This window comes from Lemur catta, chromosome 16, assembly GCF_020740605.2.
Source record: "Lemur catta isolate mLemCat1 chromosome 16, mLemCat1.pri, whole genome shotgun sequence".
NCBI lineage: Eukaryota > Metazoa > Chordata > Mammalia > Primates > Lemuridae > Lemur > Lemur catta.
Window position 1 is genome coordinate 42,540,108 of NC_059143.1, and position 24,243 is coordinate 42,564,350.

The window sequence follows — 24,243 nt, forward strand, 5'->3', positions numbered from 1 at the left end:
CAGGAGCAGTTGGAATAGGAGGTAGTGTTGAAGGTAACATGCCAAGTGAGCATCTTAGCAGAAGCCCCCTGAAATGTCATTAGACTGTGCTGTCATCAGACTCCCTTCTCATCCACGCCATTTAGAGGTAGCCCATGACGGGAAGCCCAGAGCTGGTACAGAGCCTTGCCTCCCTGCCGGTTACTGAGATGTGGTATGCAGTATTGCTTGAGAGCTGGGCTCTGGAGCCAGCCTGGAACCTCAGGCAGGTCACGCACTGCTCAGCTTTCCCATCTGTAGAATGGGCGTAATCGTTGTGCCTGCCTCCCAGTATCGCTGTGAAGACTCGACGCAGCCTTGCTGCAGAGCCTGCCTAGGCTGAGCGCTAACGCTGTGTGAGGCTTTGCTGCTGCAGCCCACAGCAGTGTTGGCCACCTGACTTTTGGTGTCTGGGCAAAACTTAACTCATTCTGTCAGTTTAGAGCTCTCCCTAGCAAACCAACACAGGCACGTAGATGTGTAAATTTCTGCTAAAATGCACTTAGGTTAATGATTCATGCATAGTCTTTCAGAGCGATCAGGTTCTGAAACACAGCTCTGAATAAGATGGTCTTGTCCTTCTGATGATGGCATCCTGTGTCCTCTTCCTTCACGTGTTAGCAGCCGTCACAGGAGGAGGAGGAGAAGGAACAAGTGCCAGTACCATTCCTCCCACGCTAGGTAGGGATCCAGTTTATGGTCAATATTCAGTGAATTTCCATTTTTTGATGGTAAACTGACATTAAAGTTACAGCAAAATCAGCCAAATCGAGAACAAACAGGTATGTTCCCCAACTCCCTGTGTGACTGTCGTCAGTGTGAGTCACTGGCACAGTGGGGCAGGCGTGTGAGCTGGGCAGCGCAGCACCGTTACTCTCGGGGCCCGCTGCTGCTCTTGGTGAAACATGCAGAATTTACCGGCACTTCCCTGACAGCTTTGTGCTAGAAGAGGTGTCTCCCTGTTGGACTGTAGCAGATGTAGCTAAGAAAATGGAAGAATTGGAAAGCTCGTCGGAAGGACAGAGGCTAGTCTCATTCTTCATGCATACCCGACCAGGGGTGGCTTTGATTTTTTATTATCCTTCATGCATTGTTTAGAGGAGACAGATGGCTTTCCAGTTCATCAAATTTTTTCAATTATCTAAAAGGAAATTCCTAAGCCTAGAGCAAATCATTTCAATAAATCTCATTCATACTTACCTGCTGCTGCTTTTTAAACGGAAGAAGAGTGTTTTTCAAGTGCATTTGGAAAGTAGTTTTCTGTAAATTAGAAAAATAGAATTTTCTCCGTAAAGCTGCAGAGTGAGAAGAAGAGGCCAGGATTGGCCGTGAGGAGGTCTGGGGCCTGGGCCTCTCTCAGGCTTCCTGCTCAGCAGGCTGTGGGGCAGGGCTGCTCACATCCAAAGAACTTTCCTGCTTTCGTGCATTTTGAGTGTGGTAGAAGGAACTGCGTGTTTGCATGTGAGGGTGGCGAAAGTCATTGTGTGCACATCAAGTCCAGTGTGCATCTCGGGTCGTCTAAACATCTCAGGCCACAGCACAAGCAGTGTGACAGGAGGGACACAGTGTGAACATTGTCTGTCGCACACCCTGTGGTCCAGGCCGGTGGCCCCTGAAGCTGACTTATGATTTCCCAGATGACTCCCAGAGTCTGAGAGGGGACTGGTGAGCGTCTCCAAATTGGATTCCCTCTGGGTGGGCCTCTTTCGAGTAGGGAAGACACACGCTATGAGGTCGATGGAGAGAGGGAGGGACATGGCGTGTCCAAAATCAGCAGGACCCAATCCGTGAACGTGGATTCTGAAACAATGTACTTCCTGGATTAAAAAAGGTTGTTTGGATTTTTGTGTGTGTGATATGCAGTTTATAAGATTTATTAATAACTAGGCTATGTAGACTCTCTGCTCTCAAGAAACTCTTCAGTTCACTTAATAAATACTTGTTAAAGTGTTCCCAGCATTTCGTCACCACACCCTCCTTAAACGGGGCCCAGCTCTGCCCTCAAACCCTCTGTGGCCCCATGTACCTCTTCCCCGACTGCCCACGTGCCCCCAGCTCCTAGCGGTGACACCTTACCACATAGTGGACACCAGACTGTCAGACGGCTGTGGTCCAGGAGCGCTGGTCTGCAAGGTGACGCCGCATCTCCTCAGGCCCCGGACCTTCGTCTCTATTTGTAATGAAACATTTTTAAGGAATGCTGACACTTGGTGAATAGATGGAAATACTAACTCTTTCTTTGTTCTCTTCCGAACAGACGCGAGACGACTTCCTGGGCCAGGTGGACGTGCCCCTGAGTCACCTTCCGGTAAGGGCAGCCACGTGCTTGCTGCTGCACATGCTGGCGGTGGTTTGTTTTCAGAGGGCGTTTCTTCAGCACGTGGAGAAGGCTGAAATGAAGCACATGTACTCTGGCCCTCGCGCCTTTCTCGAAAGGGGTCCTTTCAAGGGGGTAGAGGATAACGTGATCGTGAAAACGAAGTGTCTCTGGATCCTCTCAGCTGTCCTGTCCCTTCCCTTCTCTTCTGCTCTTCAGTTGCTCGCCTTTGTCACAGCCTGCAAAACAGCCACCTCCTTTGCTCAGTCCCTTCCTTGTCACTCGGTGTCTGCTTCCAAATGCATCCTTTGGGTCTAATCAGGTGTTTGCTCCTTTGTCTGGAACTGGACAAGCTAGTATTTCCCAGACCTTGGTTTATGGCCTTCTCAGTCAGCATGGAGACAAAAGAAAAGACGCCATGCATTCCGAGTGAACTTGGCAATTGGAAACACCCAGCCTAGCTTCAGGAAGTGTACGGGGTTAGCTCTTGGGCTGCCGCTGCTTTTCTCTCTGCTCAGATGAGCAGCAGGACAGTCGAGGCTGCTGACCAGTGACTGAGGTTAGGGGTGTCAGCAGCAACATGAGGCAGTATCGATAGAATGTGGGCCAAGACCTGCAGGCCCTGGTGAAGGTGGATCATCTCCTACTCCAGCTTCACTGTTCCAGATTGTTCCACCCCTCCTCCTGGCCTTCTTCCCTTGGGCAGCACACAGTGACATATGGAGCAGCTAAGAGAGGAAAGTCAAATGTTTCTGCCTTACAAGGGCATTGTGTTATTTTTTTTTAAATGCTTTGTGTGAGCAAGTAGCATAAATAGTCTATAAACTAAAATGACTTAAACCCCACCTAGCATCAGCTTCCTGCTGTGTTGAAGTTGTGGCTGTTGCCATGTTTCAAATACCGAGAAAGACTGACTCTTACCGGGGCAGCTCTGAGGATGTGTCGTGAAGGAACGTGATAGCAAGCAGTTTGCTCTTGCCACCCAGGGGAGCTATTAAGGGAGAAAGGTCTCAAGTGCATTCCCTTTCCAAGGATTGGAAGCGAAAGTGATAACCTTAAAATATTTTGGTTTCTATATAAAAACCTGACGCTCCCAGGTGCCACAGGAGAGTGCCCGTGTGTGGCTGCATGGCGTTTCCACGGGAGACCGATTCCATGAGCCGTCAGGAACTGGCTTATTCGTTTGAGGTCACATGGAGAGTGTGTGCATGTTTCAGCATTTGCGAGGAAGGACCATTTGTGCAGGTCTGCACCGGCAGGTCTGGTCGTCCTTCATGTTGAAACTGACTCTTCCCATACTTTCAGACAACACTGGTGGGTTGGCCAGTTCTTTTGTGGATGTCCCCAACCTCCCTTTTCCCTAATGTAAAAAGCACATCTTGGCCATGGGAAATTGTTTACTAATATTCTACAAGAGGCACAGGTGAAAAATTTTAAGGACTTGCTCCAACAAGCCTTTGTTTGAGTGATCAAGTGGAGATTGGTTTTGAAAGATTGGGCAGGGCTCCCAGAGAAGAGAAAAATTTTCCCCTTCGGAGGCCAGGTCGGTAGAGGTTCAGTTTTGGATTTGGGGTGGAGGTCAGGGAGGCTTCGAGGAAGGAAACAGTGCTGAGGCTCAGGGCTGGGATAGAAACCCGCAGGTAAAAAGAGTGAATTCCCAGAGAGGACTGAGTCGGTCCCAGTTCTGCATCTGCCCAGATACTGGCTTACAATGGAGTGCCGTCATCTCCGTACTTAAAATCAACTAGCTATTTGGAGCCAACTACAGTCAGGGGAGATGGACCACAAAGAAAACAAAAGGAGAGAAGTGAAGGTACATTCTCTGTCCTCCATGTGGTGGTCGAACCCAAGTAGCATATTCTGGCTGGACGTGGCCTTTGAGCACAGGATTTCAGGTGCTGTCGTGCATCTCTGATCGTGTGTGTGGCGCATTTGTGGGGAAATTATACAATGTTTTTCTGTTCCGTGTGATAGCACACACAAGTGTGAGTGTGTGAAGTGTATGTTAGCATGCAAATGTGTTTTTTTTTTTTTTTTTTTTTTTTTTTTTTTTTTTTTTGAGACAGAGTGTCACTTTGTTGCCCGGGCTAGAGTGAGTGCCGTGGCATCAGCCTAGCTCACAGCAACCTCAGACTCCTGGGCTTAAGCGATCCTACTGCCTCAGCCTCCCTAGTAGCTGGGACTACAGGCATGAGCCACCATGCCCGGCTAATTTTTTTGTATATATATTTTTAGTTGGCCAGATAATTTCTTTCTATTTTTAGTAGAGACGGGGTCTCACTCTTGCTCAGGCTGGTCTCGAACTCCTGACCTCGAGCGATCCACCCGCCTCGGCCTCCCAGAGCTAGGATTACAGGCGTGAGCCACCGCGCCCGGCCTCAAATGTGTTTTGCAGAGTGATTCACGACACTCTGTTACTGATATTATAGCTATGTGGCCATTGTGAAGGCAGATTATATATGGCCTGTTGATTCAATATTTGTCAAAATCATCAAACTTTAGATTTAAAAAAAAAATAGGAAAATGATGAGTAGGACACAGAGTGTGGTGAAGTGGCCCTTGCCAACCCACTTGGCTTTTTCAAGATTGAAGATCACTGATGTGGTGCTCGATGATTCATTGATTTGATAGGGCCCCATTAGCTAATGGAGCATTCCTTCTTTCAACAAATACTTGTTGATAGGACTGTAATCTCTGATGGATCCGTGAAGCAAGTTCCTCCCTAGCATAGCTTAGCACCACCCATGACGGCAGTGTGTGTGGCGGACGGGCATCGGAGATGTGGCCAGTGTAACAAAGGAGCTCCGTGTATTGTTTGTTGTTTTGTTTTTGTTTTTGTTTTTGAGGCAGGGTCTCGCTCTCTTGCCCTGGCTAGAGTGCAGTGGCATCATCATAGCTCACTGCAACCTCCAACTCCCACACCCAAGTGATTCTTCTTCCTTGGCTTCCTGAGTAGCTGGGACTATAGGTGTGCACCATGACTCTTGGCTAATTTTTCCACTTTTAGCAGAGACGGAGTCTCAGTCTTGCTAAGGCTGGTCTCGAACTCCTGAGCTCAGGCGACCCTCCTACCCTGGCCTCCCAGAGTGCTAGGATTACAGGTTTGAGCCACCGTGCCCAGCCTGTGTATTGTTTTATTTCATTTTAATTAAGATTTAAATTTAAGAAGCCACATGTGGCAAGTGGCTACCACATTGGGTGGCATGTGTGGAATCAGACCAGCGTCCCCTGCCTCAGGTAAAAAAGATGTGGTTGTGGCTTCCCTTTCCTTCAGGTGATCATGCTGGCTACTGGGGGAGCCTCGGGGGAGGACTTCTAAATGCAGGCTTTGGTGTTCGTAGTGCAAAGCCCTGCTTTCAGAGTCTTAGGGTTGGCTTTCCTAAGCTTTGTGGCCGTACATTCCCTGACCCAAGGAAGCCTCCCAGGCAGGAGAGAGGGTCAGAGGGTCCCCACTACTCAGTGGCCCCCAGCAGCAGGCCCCTGGGGAAGCCGCACTGCATTAGGAGCACTTGGGCATCGAGGACCTGCCCCACTGCCCAATGCTGGGTGCCTGGTTTAGTCCCCTGCTGGGCCTGTGGCCCTTACGTGGGAGTCCAGGTTGGAGCTCTGCCAGGGAGACAGGCAGAGGCTGTGACTTGGCCTAGGGAGGCCGAGGCGGGGCGGGGCAGGGAGCATTGTTGGATGCTGCGTGCAGTCTGTGCAGTGGAACGTCTCTCCCTAAGTCCCCAGCGGCGGTGGCCAGAGGAGGCAGTGTCAGCCCTGTCATTAGCCCCTGAGCCAGAAAGAGGAAGGAGGAGTGGTAATGAGAAAATCACCTCTTTCCCCGCTTTGCTGGTGATTCCTCGGTGCTTCCTACTTACCACCTGCTTGCGGAGGAAAGAAAATGATTGAGTCGTGATTCACGGTCATTCCCGATCTCAGACTTCATCCTCCCAGTTTTATTTGTGGGGGGAAAAAAACAGATGAGACATAGGACTGGAGGAGTCTAGAATGGCAGGGGCTTCTGTGTCCTTTGCTTCTACGTTTGTCGCTTGTCCTTAATATTTCTTTTCCATTTTATTCAGTGTTGAGGGGAGGAGTGAGTACAAGAAGAGAGGCCAGGGGAGAGCAGGGAGGGTTGTAGGCTGACCCTTCACGCAGGCCAGAGAGTGGAGGAGGCACAGGCACCTGCTCTCAGAAGTCTCCAGTGGTCAGGCTTTAAAGACGGAAATCTGTCGGTGGGGAAGTTGTTGATTTCCACCTGGGCAGCCTTAATCCATTAGCCCCCAGTTTCCCTGTATCCGCATAGACATTACCAGATTTCCCTCCAGCTCTGGGGTAGAACATCCTCTCTGTTCCACAGTAGTCACTAAGCAGAGGCACCAGCGATCACGATGACATACGTGTCACCCAGGGTACCTGGGCAGTGTGAAGCACGGGGGATGGAAATGGGAGGCCTGTGTCCATGCTTGGCGGAAACACAGCTCCTCTGTTTTTCTCTTGCATTGGGGCACCAAGAGTAAACTTCACTGTAACTGTTCCATTATTTTCTGTTATTGTTGATTTTTTTTCAGTGATCAGTTTCACATTTGTTTAAATTCAGTCTATCATTGTCTAAAAGTTCGTACAGTATTTGATAACTTGTATCTACTAATTATTTAAGGATAAAAATCACGCCAAGACTTGTATTAACAACAGAATGAGATTCCTGGCGGTGTTTGCATTTCACACCTCTAAATCTTTTCGTGCCTCTTCCCTGGCCCATTGCGTCTCCCCTGCCCATGGAGTCCCCAGGGTGCCCCCCTCTGCCCAGCAACACAATCTCTGCATCCGTGGGAAAGGCACTGGGGCAGAGAGAGCTACTTTAAAAACATGAATTTCTCCCATTTTCAGGGTGGTGGTGTTTGACACCTTCCATGTACTTAGGTGGCCGACATTCTTCTACCGCCTTGTGTTTATGGCACCAGCAGAGTGATGGTGCCCTCTCGTGTGCAGGATTCAGTATCATGGAGCTTGGAGGGACTTAGGGACATTTATTCACTCCAAGTATTTTCCAGGCGAGGAAACCTGGACTCAGAGGGAGGTAACTTGCTCAACAGTCAGCAGGTCAGTGACAGTGCTGGACCTGACCCTGGGTCTCCAGCGTCCTCGTGGTCAAGGGCATGGGGGTTGGCTTAGCCTAGGGCTTGGGTGTTTCTGGTGGTTGCATCCAGGTTTGAGTTGGGAAACCTAGTGAGTCCCTCCCCCTCCGTTTGCCTGAGAATTATCTGTCTCACCCTGTACCTTAGTGACAGCACTTCTGCTGAAAACAGCTACTCTCTTCAAGATGAAAGCACTGTGTATCCAAAAGATTTGCTTTTGAATGCTCATACCCTGGAACAGGAGGCAGCATTTTGGCTATTTTGGCCAACAGTGCCATTTACCGCAATCTGTTTGGGGTGGTTTCCCCCAGGACCACCCTCCGTGCCATCCGAGGAGTCTTCACTAGGCCTTTCTCCAGGGAACATGGTCAGGTTGGAACCTGGATGAATGCCAAGAAAAATCTTGTAATTATCTCCACGGTCATCTTGTTGTTCAGACTAGAGAATTTCCGTGAAAATGAACCTTCATTTTCAGTGCCCTGCCTGTTACTGCTTGGCACGGAGTTGGCATTACTCACAAATGACATGAACAAGTAGAGAATGGGCTGGTGGTGATAATGGCCAGTGTTTGTCGAGTGTGCCGGGTGCTCTTGGGAGGACTTCATAGAAACCAGCTCCATCGGTTTAATCCTCACAACAACCCTGTGAGGTACAATAACTGCCCTGTGTTACAAATGAGGACAGTGAGGCACAGAGAGGTGAGGAACTTGCCCTTGGCCTCTCAGCTCTGTAACAAAGCCAGGACACAGACCTGGCAGATCTGCCTCTTGACCTGTGTGGTAGGGGTCATCTAAACTGCACAGCGTATGCACACGTTCGCTTGCAGTCCCGCTGTGCTCTGTGGTTTTCTCCGTTCGTTCTTTTGTGCACTCACTGCTGCTCCTAAATTCCTCGTGCCCACTAATGATCCAAAAGGCTTTGCTCATGCTGTTTGATTTCCTAAGCTTAAACTGTCCTTCTTCCCCAATTCTGCACCTGTCAAAACCTCGCCATTCCTCTTGGATTGGACCACACATCTCCAGAAACCATTTTGACCCCCAAGTCAGAATCAGTCTCTTCCCTCCAGCCCAGGTCTTGAGTTCTGTATGTCACTGAACTTGCTCTGCCTCAGTTTCTAAAGAGTTGTTTATATGCAGGTGCCTCCCATGTCATTGAACCACAAGAGCAAGTAATGTGTTATATCCTCATCTTTCACATGGTATTGCTGTAAAATTGCTAGTTGAATAAATGAAAAAAGGAAGGAATACCAGCAGTAGTTTTCTTGATTAATGAATTTTCCATTATAAGTGATGTGTATTTGGAAACTTTTTGTAGAAAGCATTTCCAAATTGTATATGTTTACTGCCTTGTAAAAACAGTCTAGAGAGTATAATTGACTGTCTTCAGCAGTAATGAATTTTCAGGGCCTCAGTAGTTTGCTGTAAATCAAATGAATTAATCAGCTCGGCACCAGTGATACAGTGGCAAGCGAAATCAAGTTTGATCTTGTAGGCTCACAACCCAGAAGTGATGGATGATAAACTAATAAAGTAATTTCAGCTGGTGATACAGGGAAGCTAAAGCAGGGTGATAAGAGTGGCTGACAGAGGCGATTTAGGATGGGAACTCTGAGGATGTGACCTGGGATCTCACACACGTGGGTGGAGACAGCCCTGCCACCCGGAGTCGGCTGTCGAGCGAAAGGACCTGCCCGTGCGTGGGCGCCACGGCAGGATTCAGTGTGATCTGTGTACCTGGCAGATGAGGCCAGGGTGGTAGGAATGTAAGGAAGGAACAGACAGACTGGTTCACAATGAAGTTAAAGGTCATTAAAAGCCAAATCATAGTTGACCTTGTAGGTCATAGGAAAGAATTTTCATTTTATTATGAGAGGAGTAGGAAGCCATTGGGAGTTTAAAGCAGGGAATGACATAAACCGACAACGTTTCAAATGTAAGTGCATACATATACCACAGACGTGATACAATAAATCATCCAACTGTGGTTTATCTCTCTTGCTGCAAAAGTAAATATTTGAAATTATATTTAATTTAAGGGTCTAGGTATTTAAAGTTCTACTACATATAGTATTCAAAAATTAATGAAATAGTAGCACTTATTTTTCCAATTTCTTGCTTTGTTAGGCTAAGTTTTATCAACTTTATACGATACAACAGATACTGATTTCTTTTAAAATGAACAGATATCCTGGTCTCACTCGTAACTTCATGAGCTAAACTCCAGGACAAGGCTAAATGGCAGTGCTTCTCAGGACAATCTCCGTGCAGGAAATAATCTTTCGATTATCTTAGACTGATGACGTGATGTTTTAGTATGAAAAATAAAGTTGCTTTCCAAGGATAGATCTTGTATGTTCTCCTGTTGACTCCACTTTTAGGCTTCTTGAGTCACAGGGACACGGCAGGGCACCAGTGACCGCTGGTTCTCCAAAGTTAATCAGCTCTGTGCGATGGAGGCCACACCCTACAATTAGAAATTACACTTGGCAGTGACGGCTATACTTTTGTCATTTGTCTGCGGCTGGGGTTGGCTCCTAGAACCCGATGTGGATGGTGACATCTAGTGGATCTCGAGTAGATAAATTCTGTGGCCTATGAAATGTTTAATTCATTGTCTAGTACCAGTTGAGGAGCCAACATTCAAAAATAGGAAATACATTCTCTGTGCTCTAGTGCAGTGTATCTAAAATACAAAATTAGGAGGGTTGAAACTTATTTTTTTCTTCCCATAGACAGAAGATCCAACCATGGAGCGACCCTACACGTTTAAGGACTTTCTTCTCAGACCAAGAAGGTGAGGCTGGAGGGGGCCGGGTGCGGGGGTCTGCCCTGCAGGCTGCGGAGTTTAGTCTTCTCTGGGGACGAGCTCAGCAGTCACCATAAACATGAAAGGTGTAACCAAGTCGTGTCCTTTGTGACCCATTTTCTTCCGTCATGCAGTCATAAATCTCGAGTCAAGGGATTTCTGCGACTGAAAATGGCCTATATGCCCAAAAACGGAGGTCAAGACGAGGAAAGCAGCGAGCAGAGGGACGACATGGAGGTAAGCGCAGCGCTTCCGGGCTCCGTCTGCTTTCCGGCTGCAGATCCTGTTCATATTTCACTCTGACTTTATAATTGAAGGATGTATGAGTTTATAAAGCTTAAATACAGAAAAAACTTAGGTATGTCTGTGAGTCTGTCTCTGATAGTCCACCGGTACGCTTACCTGCCTTGGTTTTAAAAGATGCACTTTTCTTTTTATATTGTAACTTCAGACAGTGCTACATCCGCCTCTGGGACAGCGCTCTGTGAAATTCCCCTCACGCATTTAATTCTATTACTGCTTTGGACTTCCAGCTCTCTGTAAATCCTGTTAGCACTTGAAATTGCCTCAAAGTGGATGAGGTGATTTAGAAAATCTTTTCCAAGTTTCTTACTCATTTGGCCGACAGGTGACAGCCTGCGGTAGAAAACCCTCCCCTAGAAAGGCCATTGTGGGATTAGCTGTCGGGAGGAAATTCCCTTTCTGCCCTCCTGACACAACTGCCCTTTCACTTTCTGATCACAGACCGATGCTTCGGTCACGTCGTACCCTCTCAGCACACGCCACAGACAGTGCTGTGCTGTTCGACAAATTCTCACGTTGTTCTCGAAGCGTCCATGAAGCAAGGCCTCCCCCGAGCTTGTGCTCACATCTGTTTGCAGCTGTCGCATATACGTGACACGTGACTAATGTGCCGTGGGCAAGTTCACCGAGCCCCCTCCGACCGCGAGGTCATGTTTCAGGCGGCATTTCATTTGTGAGCTTTCATCTCTCTACGTACGTGAGGAGTGAAGTGGGTGGCAGGCAGCTATGAATGTTAAGATTTCATGAGCACATCAACAGATTTTTATCTCAAATCCGGGGAATTTTTTACACTCGTCTTGCCTTCCAACTGCAGTAACCAGTGAATTACTGAATTTTCCAGTGATTTTACCAGGGGATGTTAGGAAAGGAATACTTAATGCCTAAAATATGCATTTCAAAAATGTAACTCGAACTCTGGTACCGTGAAGGAAGCCTGTTGGTGCAGAGGCGGCAAGCGTGGAGTGCCGAAGCAGAAAGCCGCGGTCCCAGACTTCTGGCTCCTGTGACTGCACTAGAGGCAGAGGGTCAAAGCTGGCCTCCCCGGGGAGCAGTGGGGCCCTGGGCCTCCTGGTCACCTCGGCTGTGATTGCTTTAGGACACAGGTGCAATGTGACTCATCCTCCCCACTCCCTTTTACCTCATGGAGGTGCTGAAAAGGTGACAGTTGTAATGTGACCTGTGTCATTGGCATGGCTTTGTGTAAGCCCTGGAGGCCTTCAAGTCAAAATAACAAACATGAAATATGAAGAGTATAATGTGACTTAATGTTTTAAGTAAGTCACTAACCAACTGTGCATATCCAAATCTCTGTTGCTCCCTGCAATATAGTCATCTTAGAAGGTAGCACAGTTGGCCATTGCTCAAAAGATTTTTGAGGCTCCCCTAGAATTGATTTTTTGACCCGATTTTGCGAAATTATTCAAATGCGGCACATGAAGCCACTGCCCGAGCCCGAGTGCAATGGAGCATGGGAGAAGGGCACAGAACACGCTATAATTGTCTCTGCCTCACATGTGAAGAACCAACACCATAATCTTCCACTGAACTTCATTCCGCAGCACGGGTGGGAAGTCGTTGACTCGAACGACTCGGCCTCCCAGCACCAAGAGGAGCTTCCTCCTCCTCCTCTGCCCCCCGGCTGGGAAGAAAAAGTGGATAATTTAGGCCGAACTTACTACGTCAATCACAACAACCGGACCACCCAGTGGCACCGCCCAAGCTTGATGTGAGTACATGTGGCGGTCGGGGACGCGGAGTCCAGCTCTGTGCAGTCAGGTACCAACGCAGCGACCCTCTGCGGCGGGGCTGGGAAATAAGTCTCACGGCAGCAAGACCAGGTGGTTGGGTGGCACGACGGGATTCCTCTTCATTTAGGGGAAGAGCATGGGGGTACCCAGGATTTTGTATCACGTGCTGCTGTTTTAACATGAAGTGATGTGTTTTGTATGGCTTCTTTGTATAGATTCCTGAAACACGGAGCAGAGGTTGTTTTTCCTAGATCTCCCTTATGTTTGGTGACGATACTGTTTCCTTCCCCTGCAGCTTTCTCTCCTGACTCACCCAGAGTGGAAAGCAGCTAGCACATTGGCTTTGCAGTTTTCTGTGTTGTTTTTGGATTTTTACTGCCTTTAATTATTTGATTTGGAAATCTTCTCAAAAACTTGTTGTTTTTTTTTTTTCTGTTTTGGGGAAATTTTACCCCCTTAATATAATTAGAAACACATGAGAGGGTTGCAGACTCAGAATTAGTAATTACTGTTTATTTTAATCCCTCACCAGCCTCAGGGATGCAGTAAATTGATTGCTGGTTTGTTCCCTCCACAGTTTTTGGTTTGATTGATAGCAAATAAACACTAGTTAAAGCTCAGCTCCTATCAAAATGGTTTTGAAGCAGCTTGTTGTTAAGTCATAATATACAGCAAGACCTCAGCCAAGATGAGGAGGTAGTTATCAATGCATTTATATAATTTTCGATATGTAATAAAAGCCAAGTATATTAGGTAAGGTAATTTTTTCTTCAACCCAGACTCTGAAACAAATTTGCTAGTGATGCTTTTTTGACAAATGGTAGTAGTAGTATGATGGATGTTGTTCTTAAAAACCCTTTTTTCTTTAGAAATTACAAAGATACTCTGCACATGACTGTGGGTGGGGAGGGTGGCCACGTTGTCTGGCCTGGGTTTTAACGTAGAGATGAAGCTTGCAGGTCTGGACCACCGAATAGCCTGTCCTCTCTGAGCCCCCAGTGGAGTCTCGGGGATATTGGCTGTCCTTGGTCAGCTTCAGACTACCCAGCGTGGGCTTTACCTCATGGTCCCAGGACAGCGTGAATATCACAACGTCTGAGTAATGTTAATCTATCTTTTGTTAAAAATTTTTCACCTAGAAATATAAACAGTTTAGTTGATTTTTCAAAATTTTATTTATTTTTTTTACTACTTGTTTTTTTCTTTTTTCTTGAGTCAGAGTCTTGTTCTCTTGCCCAGGCTGGAGTGCAGTGGCGTGATCATATCTCACTGCAGCCTCCAACTCCTGGGCTCAGATGATCCTCCGCACTCAGCCTCTTGGGTAGCTGGGACCACAGGCATGCAGCATCACGCCTGCCTGGGTTTTATATTTTCTATAGAGATGGGGTATCACTCTGTTGCCCAGGCTGGTCTCAAACCCCTGGCCTTGAACTCCTGGCCTCAAGTGATCCTTGACCTCCCAGAGTGCTGGGATTACAGGCATGAGCCACTGCACTGGGCCTACTATTTCCGTTTCATTAATGACCATAGCTATTAAAACTGTCGTAAGCCATTATGGCTAATGGTAGTAAAAACAACTCTGAGCGCACCTTGGGCTTGGTTTTTGTGTGGTGATCAGAAGTATCTTGGTGGCAGTACCCTAAGCAGAGCACCATTATCTAACCAGCCTGGGAAAGAAATACCTGAAAAAGTAGTCTCTGTGCTGATCTCTGCAAAAAAGCGACAGCAACCCGCAAAGGAAGAAATACTAATAGCTAATTCATATATGGAAGAGTGTTCAACTTTGTTAATAAGTATCATGCAGATTAAAGTCTTTGTTTTTAGAACAAATGGGGGATAACTGCAGCTTTCTCTACCACAGTTTGTTGAAACTCTAATGAGGGAAGACACTTTATCCATCTTTCTAAATATACTACCTTTGTGATGGTTTCATCGATGTCCTTATCCCCAAACTCATCACGATGTACACATTAAATATGTACAGCTTTTTATGTGTCAGTCAGACCTCAATAAAGTTGTTTTAAAAAAAGATAACTATCTTTGGAGGCATCACCCTGAAGAACCAAACTAAAAAGATAAAACTTGGGCAGGGCGCGGTGGCTCACGCCTGTAATCTCAGCACTTTGGGAGGCTGAGGCAGGAGAATCTCTGGAGGCTGCAAGTTTGAGGCTGCAGTGAGCTATGATCGCACCACTGCACCAGCCTGGGCGACAGAATCAGAGCCTGTCTCTTAAAAAAAAAAAAAAGTAGTATAACTTTTATGATGCTGGCTCATCCTCAGCCCAAAAACAACAAGGGAAAAATGCAGTTCTTAATCCAAGTTCAGGTTCACATGTAGTTTGGGAGAAGTCAGTGGCATGACTGTCCTCATCAGTGAGGCAGCAATGCCAAAAGGAGAGGCTGAGCCAGGAAGGACGTCAGCAGAGCTCAGTGGAACGCAAGGAGTGACTCCTTTTCAATGGGCGTGACTTCTAGAAAGCGAGAGAGGGAAAAGAGTTTCCACAACAAACCTCTTCATCCCATGTGAACTGTTTATGAATTTGGGCCACTGCTTTCTTCTCAACTTTATTTGCCTTGGCCAGAAGCCCTTGGTCCTCCCAGATTTATTTTTGAGAATTGTTTGAATTCAAAAGTAATTTGTTTCACAATTCAGTATTTACAGAACGCTAAAGCACCCTTTGGAGGAAAATTAATACTGTCAGGAAGTATTTTTATTAAAAGGCTCTATCTGCTGAGAATCAGATGGTGATAACCATGAGTTAAACGAAGAATTAAGACTGTCTTGGTGACTCATTCTGGCCCAGTTTGCTACGGTCTTGTGCCCCACACTTTGGCCCACTGAAAATGGGGTTTTGTTTTGTCTTGGACTTCCGGTTGCTCTCAGGACGTTCGTACGAGGTCCTTGTTCATCCTGGTCCCTTCCCAGACACGCCACCGACAGGCATAAGCAGGCAGTTCGTTGCGTGGCCCCACCTTGCACAGCTGCGTTCTCCTTGCTTTCTCTTGTTCCCGAGTCCTGTGGACATGGTAATACTCCTTCCCCCCAAAATAAAAAGCAAAAACCTAGAGCACACCCCTCCTCCTGGCTAACTCAGAGGTCTCAGCAAGGAGCCTTCCCCTGGGTGTCTGCACCTCCTGTGTCCAGGGTTCCCCCGGCCTGCCCTGGAGCACAGAATATTCCGATTGCCTTTTGGGCTGGGGCCATGTTTTCTTGTTTACGTATCTGCCCCTCCTGCCTGGTACAGGCTGGGAGCTCAGCAAAATACATTTCAAACAGACGAAGGACTGAAAATGAGCCCTTTCTGAAAGTGATTAGGACCACAGGGTTTAGTGAACTGCCCGGGCCAGGTTTGGGCCTAGGCTCCAAATTTGAGAACAGAGGGTAACCTGGAAGGGCCCCAGCCCTCTCAAGTCTGGTGGCGGCTTTTAGAACACGCCTAGTTTTAGATTTGTCCTTATCTCTTTAAATGTAACCTGCAAATTTTTACTGTAAAAAGCTCAATTTTCAAAAAATAAGCTGAAGAAATTATGACATTCTGTAAACGAAGATGAGGTTGCTAAACACTTTTTTAAATCCTTTTTATTTTGAAGCACTCTGTGTATCTTCTTCTGATTTAGTAATTTAATCGTACCTGGACAACTCTGGTTATCATTACCCTAATACATTGGGAGTGTAAGTGACTGGACACACTGGCCTCAATTGGCACTGAACTTGATTTCTTGATAAACTGATGGGGTTTTTTTATTATTATTTGTGTATTTCCTGTGAAAGTCAAATCAAGAATGTATATGTGAAATTAATAACTGAAGAAAAATTGAAGTAGCCACTTCTTCAATTATCTCCTTGCCCCCAGTAAAATAATTTTTCTTGTTTTAATTTGTCAGCTCAGAAATATTTTAAAATGGTCATCTTCCTATTAGCTCACTGCGATCTTGATCTTGTGGGCACAAGGGATCCTCCCACCTCAGCCTCCTGAGTAGCTGGGACTGCTGGCTGGTCTCGAACCCCTAGCCTCAAGTGATTCCCTGCCTTTTGCCTCCAGTGCTGGGATTATAGACTTGAGCCACTGGGCCCAACCCCCATTAGTGACCATTTAAACTTCTAGTCAGTTTTAACAACTCTCACTCACTTCCTTAATTAAATGCAAAAGCCTCCCTTGTGTGAACATTATCATATTATCACTTAAGACCCTAAAAGCTCCTGGTTGGAATTTCAAAATCAGAGGTATCTTCTTACGCTATTTAGTTGTTTCTGCCTCACACTGGTTACTGATTATTTGAGCATGTTGGATAAGGAAGATTGACATAATTAATTTTAAATATACCTTCTTTTTTTCTCATCCTCCCAGAGTAATGGAATTTTATGTACTTCTGAAGGATGTGAGATGCAGACATAGTAATATCAAAGCTTTATTCTTCTCAGCCTATCAGAAGTCATTGCTAAAATTCAAGTAGTGCAATATCAAGCACCTCATGTAGGACCTCACACTTAGTAGGTCTGCAAAGGTTAGTCCCTCAGTGTTGATTGAATAAAAGCCATGACTGACATTTTAAAGGAAGATTTCAGATTTTGATGAAACTCTTAGATATAAAATATTTTCAAGTGAGGCTGATTATTACAAAGTGAAATTGCTTTCATCCTTAATTGTTACAGGATACCGAACAGCATCTTCTGCCTTCTTAGACACTACTGAAATGGTTTACATATTTCATGAATGTATGCTGATCATTTTCTTTCCAAGTTTCATCCTGTTCTGCAATAATGTATAGTTTTTATAATCATTGTATGCTTAAGAATTGAATGTCATAAAAAGGACTATAGTAGCAACATAGAATCACAAATACAATATTACATTTTTCTAACATTTCCAACAAAGTGCCATTTTTAATCATTCTGTTTTTGTGGTTTCAGAAGTTTTATTAGTATACTTGTGCATCCCTTTGTTTTATTTTCTCTATGGCCATAGTTAATGTCAGTTTTTCTGAAGACACCTCTATTATGGTACTATGTTAATCGTTATAGTTTAATATATAACTGTAAGATATGTAGAATGTATATTTCTGTTAGAGTGCAAAATTTTGTATGGGATGTGCAGATACAACCACACTTCATTGATTGAGAGTTTAATAAGGAATTACAATTTAAAGGTGAATTAAATGGAAGCTAACCTTCACACTGTTGCCTTAACTAATCAAGTTAATAGTATAAAGACGTTTGATGGAAATACTTAAACAATTTTGGAAACTGGTGTTAAAGAGTCACCTATTTATTTGCAAGCAGGGCTGTCACTTGCAGGCTGTTTGCTACGACAGGAGCCTAGCAGGTTCTGTATTAGGACAATAGTATAAGTTAGTTTGAAAATGTGTTAGAAAACTTTAAAATCTATTTTGTAGAAAGAGTCTATAATAAAGGCTCGTGATTAATACTATATTTAGCCTGAAACAATATCTACAATTATTTTGAGATACTAACTTTCAACATAATTTTTGTTAACTGAGTATGGTGTCTTATCCAAAGTATACATGGGAGTTTTCTCTGAAAAACATTTTGGCATTTAAACTTCTATCATAAAAGCCTCAAGTGGTATTTCCCCGAAACATGACTGTCTGTAATTGACAGCGAAAAAGTTTTCAAGATCGAATTGATGCTTTCATGTCCTGAATTTTGAGCATTATATAACAAAAAATAGGGTACATGTTGTAGTGTTCTTCAAATCCCAGTTGACTTGGGAAGTTATTTCCTGATGTTTATTTGGGTTTTTTAAAGTAGGTTAAGGTAGGAAATGCAGTGTCATAATTCAGTCAAAATGAAAGAAAAAGCAGCTGAAAAATGTTCTTGTTGGATCAGGAGGACTTCCCTGTGGATAGCAGCTTTGCGTTTGTACTGTTTGTAGGCTTTGGTCAATTGTGGATGACCAAAAGTAGCTGCCTTGTGATTACCAGGCCTTAGGAGGGTGAGGACTGAGTGGCTGTGGTGTGACCTTGCCTGTCACCTCTCCTTGTAGAGGCCTCATTTGTCACTGTGGCAGATGGGCGGAGAACTTTGATTTCTGTTCTTTCTAAAATACTAAAGTATGTTTTGAAATATATGCCTGAAGGATGTTCAAAATGTTATGACTGACGCATTTAAAAACTGCATTTATTTGACTCAAATGGACCTTGCACCACACGTAAGCCGAGACCTGGTGGAAGAGTTCTCGTACTCAGTGGCCAGCCGGTGGTTAGTGTCAGGTGCAGACGTTTTCTGGGGGGGGTGGGCCCTTAGTGAGCGCGGGGCTGTCTGAAGGGCCGGCTCTCAAGCGCTTCTCCTCTTCTTCCCCCACACCTGTGCACACTCAGGGACGTGGCCTCGGAGTCAGACAACAACATCAGGCAGATCAACCAGGAGGCGGCCCACAGGCGCTTCCGCTCGCGCAGGCACATCAGCGAGGACTTGGAGCCCGAGCCCTCGGAAGGCGGAGATGTCCCCGAGGTACGATGTCCCCAAGTGCTGCCAAACCCTGCAGCTCTTTCTTTCCACGTTCTCCAGGTTGATTTCATGTGGCAGTTTCTTCTCTCAGTAAATGTTGTCAAGAATGTAAACATGATGGTCTCACAGTGAATTGATTACTATCTGGATGTTAATTCAGAAAGTGCTTATAAAAGCCATGTTTGATTAAGTACATATGACTCTGTATTATTACAAAAATGAATACCATTATTTTTAGTGTGAAAATCTTAAGATATTTTCACTTGGTAATTTATTTTTCCCCAGAGTCTAACCATATCTCATTAAGTGATAACATGGGGTGTCATATTTGTATAATTAAATGAGCCCTGTAACTTGTTTGGGTATTATATACACGCATTTACTGAGTTGTTTCGGCACCTTAAAAGAGATTTATTACCAAGAAAATACAGATTTGGGTGAATAGAAATGTTTGTGATTTTCTCTTTAAATGGTTATAGTAAATTACTGAAAAAAAGTATGAATTGAACAGCAGATTAGCAATAATATTAACTTCCATGCTGTCTTATCATCTCTGCTGACGTACTAGAAATCCATTCTTTTCAGACATTGTGTTCAGAAGATGATCATTCACAAATGTTGCAGTGATCAAAATCAGGAAAGCAAAATTAATGATTCCATAATAAATTCACTATACGTTACTTTACACCAGTATTTAATTATAGCTTATGGCATCTGTGCTGCCTTCATTGTGAATCTTTAGCAGTTGGAGTAAAAGAGAATCCATGAAAATCATTTATAAATTCCCAAGAAGGTTTTTTTAGCCCGTGCGTATAGTAGCAAGTGGGGGAAACAGTCACTGCGCAGAGAGGTGGTTTTACTAATACAAGGCGGTTAAGGGCGTAGCCGCCGGAGCCAGGCTGCTCGGTGCACAGCATGGCCCTGCCACTCACTGGCTGTTCCTTTGGGCAAGTTGCTCTCTGTGCTGCAGTCTCCCCATCTGTTAGTTGGGATAGTCGTCACGTCTTCCTCGTGATTATTGTAAAGATTGTGTGCCTCGTAAGTGCAGTAGATGTTAATTATAGCTGTCATAATGGTTATTGTTGTTGCATGTGTTTGTTGGGGAGGAAGTGCGTGGATCTCCAGGTCCTACCATTGACCTCAGTGTCTCATTCCCTGCAAGCCTTGGGAGACCATTTCAGAGGAAGTGAATCTCGCGGGAGACTCTCTTGGGCTGGCTCTGCCCCCACCGCCCGCCTCCCCAGTGTCTCGGACCAGCCCTCAGGAGCTGTCAGAGGAGCTGAGCAGAAGGCTTCAGATCACTCCGGACTCCAATGGGGAACAGTTCAGTTCTTTGATTGTAAGTAGTGACCTTGTGTGGAAGAAAAGCTGAGCAGTATTTTATCAGTTTTTGTTGCTTTAGGAGAATCTTGTATGCAAGTAACAACCCAGGGTCTTCAGTTCCCAGTTAACTCCGACATTTTCCAAAGTTCATCCTTCCCTAGAAGAGGAAGGACTGCACTAAAATTAGCCCAAGCAGGTGAGACTGTTTCTTGATTTGGAAGGCAGCTATGCCCACCCTATACCACTAACACTCTTTCTTGGTTTATAAAGAACCCAAAGGAATAAGATTCTGTGACTTCTGTTATTATTAGCTTGAACCTTGTAGAATTTCTTTCCCAGCCAAAAGTCTCATAAAAATAGTTCTTTCATCACAAAGCTACTATTTCACAGTAGAAATTAAGAGCTGCCGGGCCTCCTAATCAGTGCTCTTAAGCCACACTCTGCATGCTTTGTCATTCCCAGTTCACAGATGAGGGCTGGCGTTCAAGTGGCCCATCCAAGATGAGGTTTGAATGGGAGATGGAAGACATCTCCTAAGTCCCAGAGTATGACCCCTTAAGAAAGGTTGTGAAATTGTGACACTGAAATCAAGGTAGCATTTGAACTTGGGTTGTCAGCTATCATAGAAATACATAGAAGCTTCAGGTGGGACAGAGCCCCAGTGAGAAGCAGCAAAGTCAGCAATGAAGACCTGCATGTTTGACAATACAAAACTATGCAGAAATAGCCCAAAGAAAACTCCTGCTTGTGCATAGAATTAAGAGCAAATGCAATCTCAGTGTTTCTCAAGAAATTGAACTTAAACATGTACTATAGTAAATATGATAGTCACTCTCCACTGACAATGGCATCCTAGAAAAAATAGTGATTGTTAATGACCATGTCAAATGTGAGTGATAGGAGGACTGCATGAAGTATGAACCCAAGTAAGTGCTCACAAAGTTGTTACTCCTTCCATTTACGGTGTTTTTATTTTTAAAAACACCATGGGGCCCTTTTATGTGAGTTGCAGTGATTACTCAGTTAATGTGAATAGTGATTAAAATTCTGCGAATATTTTTCAAAAAGAGAAATGCCACTGACATGAAAATTGAGTATTAGATAGTATAAAAGAGATTACCTATATGGAATATTTGAATTGGTAAAACTATTGCTATGGAAACAACTTATGCAATGAAGCCATATATTTAAAACCTATAAGCACAAGGAAGTACCACAGAAACCATAGCAATTAGACATCTTTAGTCAACCAAGTGAAAAACATTGTAATTTTCTTCAGCAGTAAGTTAGCACTTCTAGTTATTTGTATGGGGAGCTCCTGCATTTAATTATTCTAGACTCACGAAATAGCCCTAAGACCCACGTGCAATATTGTGCTATTTCCACATTGTGTAACTATTAAATGAGAGCGTTGACTATGGGACTCTTCTCCAGTTTCACTTTATCCAGGTCACTCCAAATTCAAGGACAATAGCATGAACTTGTGCTAAAGAGAGACTCCATCACACAAACCAGTATAGGGAGGTGTGGATTGTCCTCTGACCCCACCACAGAGTCTTTCCTGGACTTCGTCCCATTTTGCTTACCATTGCAATATATTAAAAATTAGCAAATGCTACAAACCTGTACCATTCACTGATGAATCTGCTGATAGGAGACGCAGCTTCTGTGTGTGACCTGCTAATCTTTGTTCGTAATCTGTTAGGCTTTATTTAACCACACAGACTAATACCAACATGTGGGGGAACGTTATACATTACACACTAGATTTTTTTTTTTTAGATTGACGTCACTGGTTTCACTCATTGCTATCCTTATTACTTGAACTCCATTCAGAAGCTAAAATTATAAATACCTGATCTTTCAGAAGTAGGACAAGATGATATCTGAGTTCCTCTGGACATGGAATCCAACTGATTATCTTTGTCAGTGGTGATAGTAAATGTTTAGTAGCCACATATCACTGTTCCTTCCCCTTTATTTCCCCTGTTCCTATCACATTAGAATTTACCCAGAGATTGCATCTCACGGCAGAATGCAAGGCTGCTAACTCCTGGTTTCTGTCTACAAAGCAGCACCAGTGCATTGCAGGGCCCTGCTGAGTCTCCTTTCCGAAAGTTTGGGTCTCCTTCTGTCATTTTGGCCACTAATTCTAAAGACCAATCAAAATTCCAGTCTCCTTAAAACACCGTGAAAATTAAAGCGGAAGATGGTTTGACTTTTTAAAGGATGGCTCTCCCTTTTCTGAAAAGATGTTTCACTTCATTTCCTCCCAATGTTGAAGAGGGTGCGTAGGATTGAGTGATGTATTTGTGAAACCTGCTTCTGAGAGTATGTTTCTTGTTGCTTCCTGTCTTTTCCTCCCCTTCAGCAAAGAGAGCCCTCCTCGAGGTTGAGGTCGTGCAGCGTCACGGACGCGGTTGCGGAACAGGCCCACCTGCCACCGGTAACCTACGCTAATTTCCAGTCGTCATTTGGCTTTTTCGGCACTTACGTAAAATCATCTGGGCTGCTGTGAAAAGAGTTTTTCCTGTGCAAATCCATTTACCATATAAATGAGACATTGTAAAATTTCCTAGCAAATTGCCCGAGAAGAGTGGATTTCCGATACAAAGAATTGTCATCGCCACCAAAGTCTCTAAAACGCTAGAACTTTCATTGCTTTAGTTTTTCACCCAAATTTATACCAATTTTGATGTGCTTACTTAAACTACTTGGTACGTTAATAATTCCTTGTACTTTACCCGGTTACTGTAGCTGTGCTCCAGTGATTGTACTGTGAAAACACAGTGAATACATTGAATGCCTTTTAACAGGAAGAACTCTTCCGGGTGGCTGATCAAATGTTCCTTTCCATACCGATGACCTAAACTCCTGACTCCACAAAGCCTCTGTACCTTCTCTTTAAAGGCAGCTCTGCTGACCAAAGAATTAGCTATAGTTTTTTCCAACTCTTCCATCATTTTAATAGCTGTCAGCAAATTTACAAGTGTAAGGGATGTAATAACATCCAATATAGAGAGAAACAAATATTCACATTGGAAGACAGACCAGAACTGCCTTGGGACATGTTTAATGTGCACATTAAAAATAAGAAATTTTATCAAAGTTTCTTTTGGAGGTGAAAATGTTATGTGGTTTTAATGTGTTCAATTTGATGTTTGACCTTGACCAGTGTCTTTTATTGCTACAAAACGATCATTTTTGTGATTAACACTTTATTATGTATGAGTTTGAGGGGGGAAAAGGGCAGTTAAGGTTTTTGAAATCACAATGTCTTCCCTCTAGTATACATTTTTGCTTGGCTTCAGAGGATATTTTTCACTTAGGTTTTAGTTTTTTATGTTTAAAAAATGAATTAATGAGTATACTAGTCAGGTAAATAGATTTCATTGTGACTTACCCAGATAAACTGGTGAATAATAAGCTTGGCAAGAGTGTCCTTTCTGGGATGGTTTCAGTACAGCCCACCCCCCAAAAAGAACAATCAGCGGGGGTGGGGGGGGGTGGGATCCTTTTCAACCTGATGATTCGGTGATTTTTCCTTGAATGAATGGCACTTTCTCTCTTTTTCAAAATCGACATCAATTTTATTTTGCCAAAGAGCTCACTTTCCTGGAAACTGATGATTCCTCCTTTTTCCTCATACTCCATGATGCTGTCAACTCACTGATCACCAGTGGCCTCTCGAGTTTTGAGTGTGGCAGATGAAATGTGCTAATTGTTTGACAGTGGGGTCAAAACCAGGCCAGTTTTCCATTTTTCCCTAATAGGACGTCTCACTTTGTTGAGGTTGTCAACAAAGATCCAGGATGCAGCCTCAGCCGTCTCAGGGTGGCTTGGGGTGTCCTTGTTTGGGGGCGGGTTATGCTTCCTCTCTGCCTACTGGTCATCAGTGACTGCCCAGCTCGGTTTGCACAGGGTGGATTTCAGGGATTCTGATCTCACGTCACCTGCCTTTCCACACTGCCACCGCAGTGACTCCTGATTCAGTAAGCCATGGGCCATCCCCCAAGTGCATTTCACTGATGTGAGTTGTCATTTACAGCCCAGTGCCCCAACTAGGAGAGCACGGTCATCAACTGTCACAGGTGGTGAGGAGACAACGGTAATGACACTTACTTTATCAGACATTCATGA

The 24,243-nt window shown here is 44.7% G+C and overlaps 1 protein-coding gene across 9 annotated transcripts in view; it reads left to right on the top strand.

Moving 5' to 3' along the window:
- Positions 1 to 24,243, top strand: part of NEDD4L (NEDD4 like E3 ubiquitin protein ligase) — a 312,200-nt gene that overhangs the window by 234,951 nt on the left and 53,006 nt on the right. For 7 of the 9 annotated variants that reach the window (XM_045527439.1, XM_045527440.1, XM_045527444.1 and 4 more), the window contains 8 exons: positions 2,276 to 2,326; positions 10,187 to 10,248; positions 10,395 to 10,497; positions 12,123 to 12,289; positions 18,651 to 18,783; positions 19,943 to 20,119; positions 22,475 to 22,549; positions 24,152 to 24,211. In XM_045527439.1, coding sequence (XP_045383395.1) covers positions 2,276 to 2,326; positions 10,187 to 10,248; positions 10,395 to 10,497; positions 12,123 to 12,289; positions 18,651 to 18,783; positions 19,943 to 20,119; positions 22,475 to 22,549; positions 24,152 to 24,211 — 828 coding nt within the window. The remainder of the gene's footprint in view (positions 1 to 2,275; positions 2,327 to 10,186; positions 10,249 to 10,394; positions 10,498 to 12,122; positions 12,290 to 18,650; positions 18,784 to 19,942; positions 20,120 to 22,474; positions 22,550 to 24,151; positions 24,212 to 24,243) is intronic. The other 2 variants (XM_045527442.1, XM_045527441.1) reach the window with 1 other exon arrangement.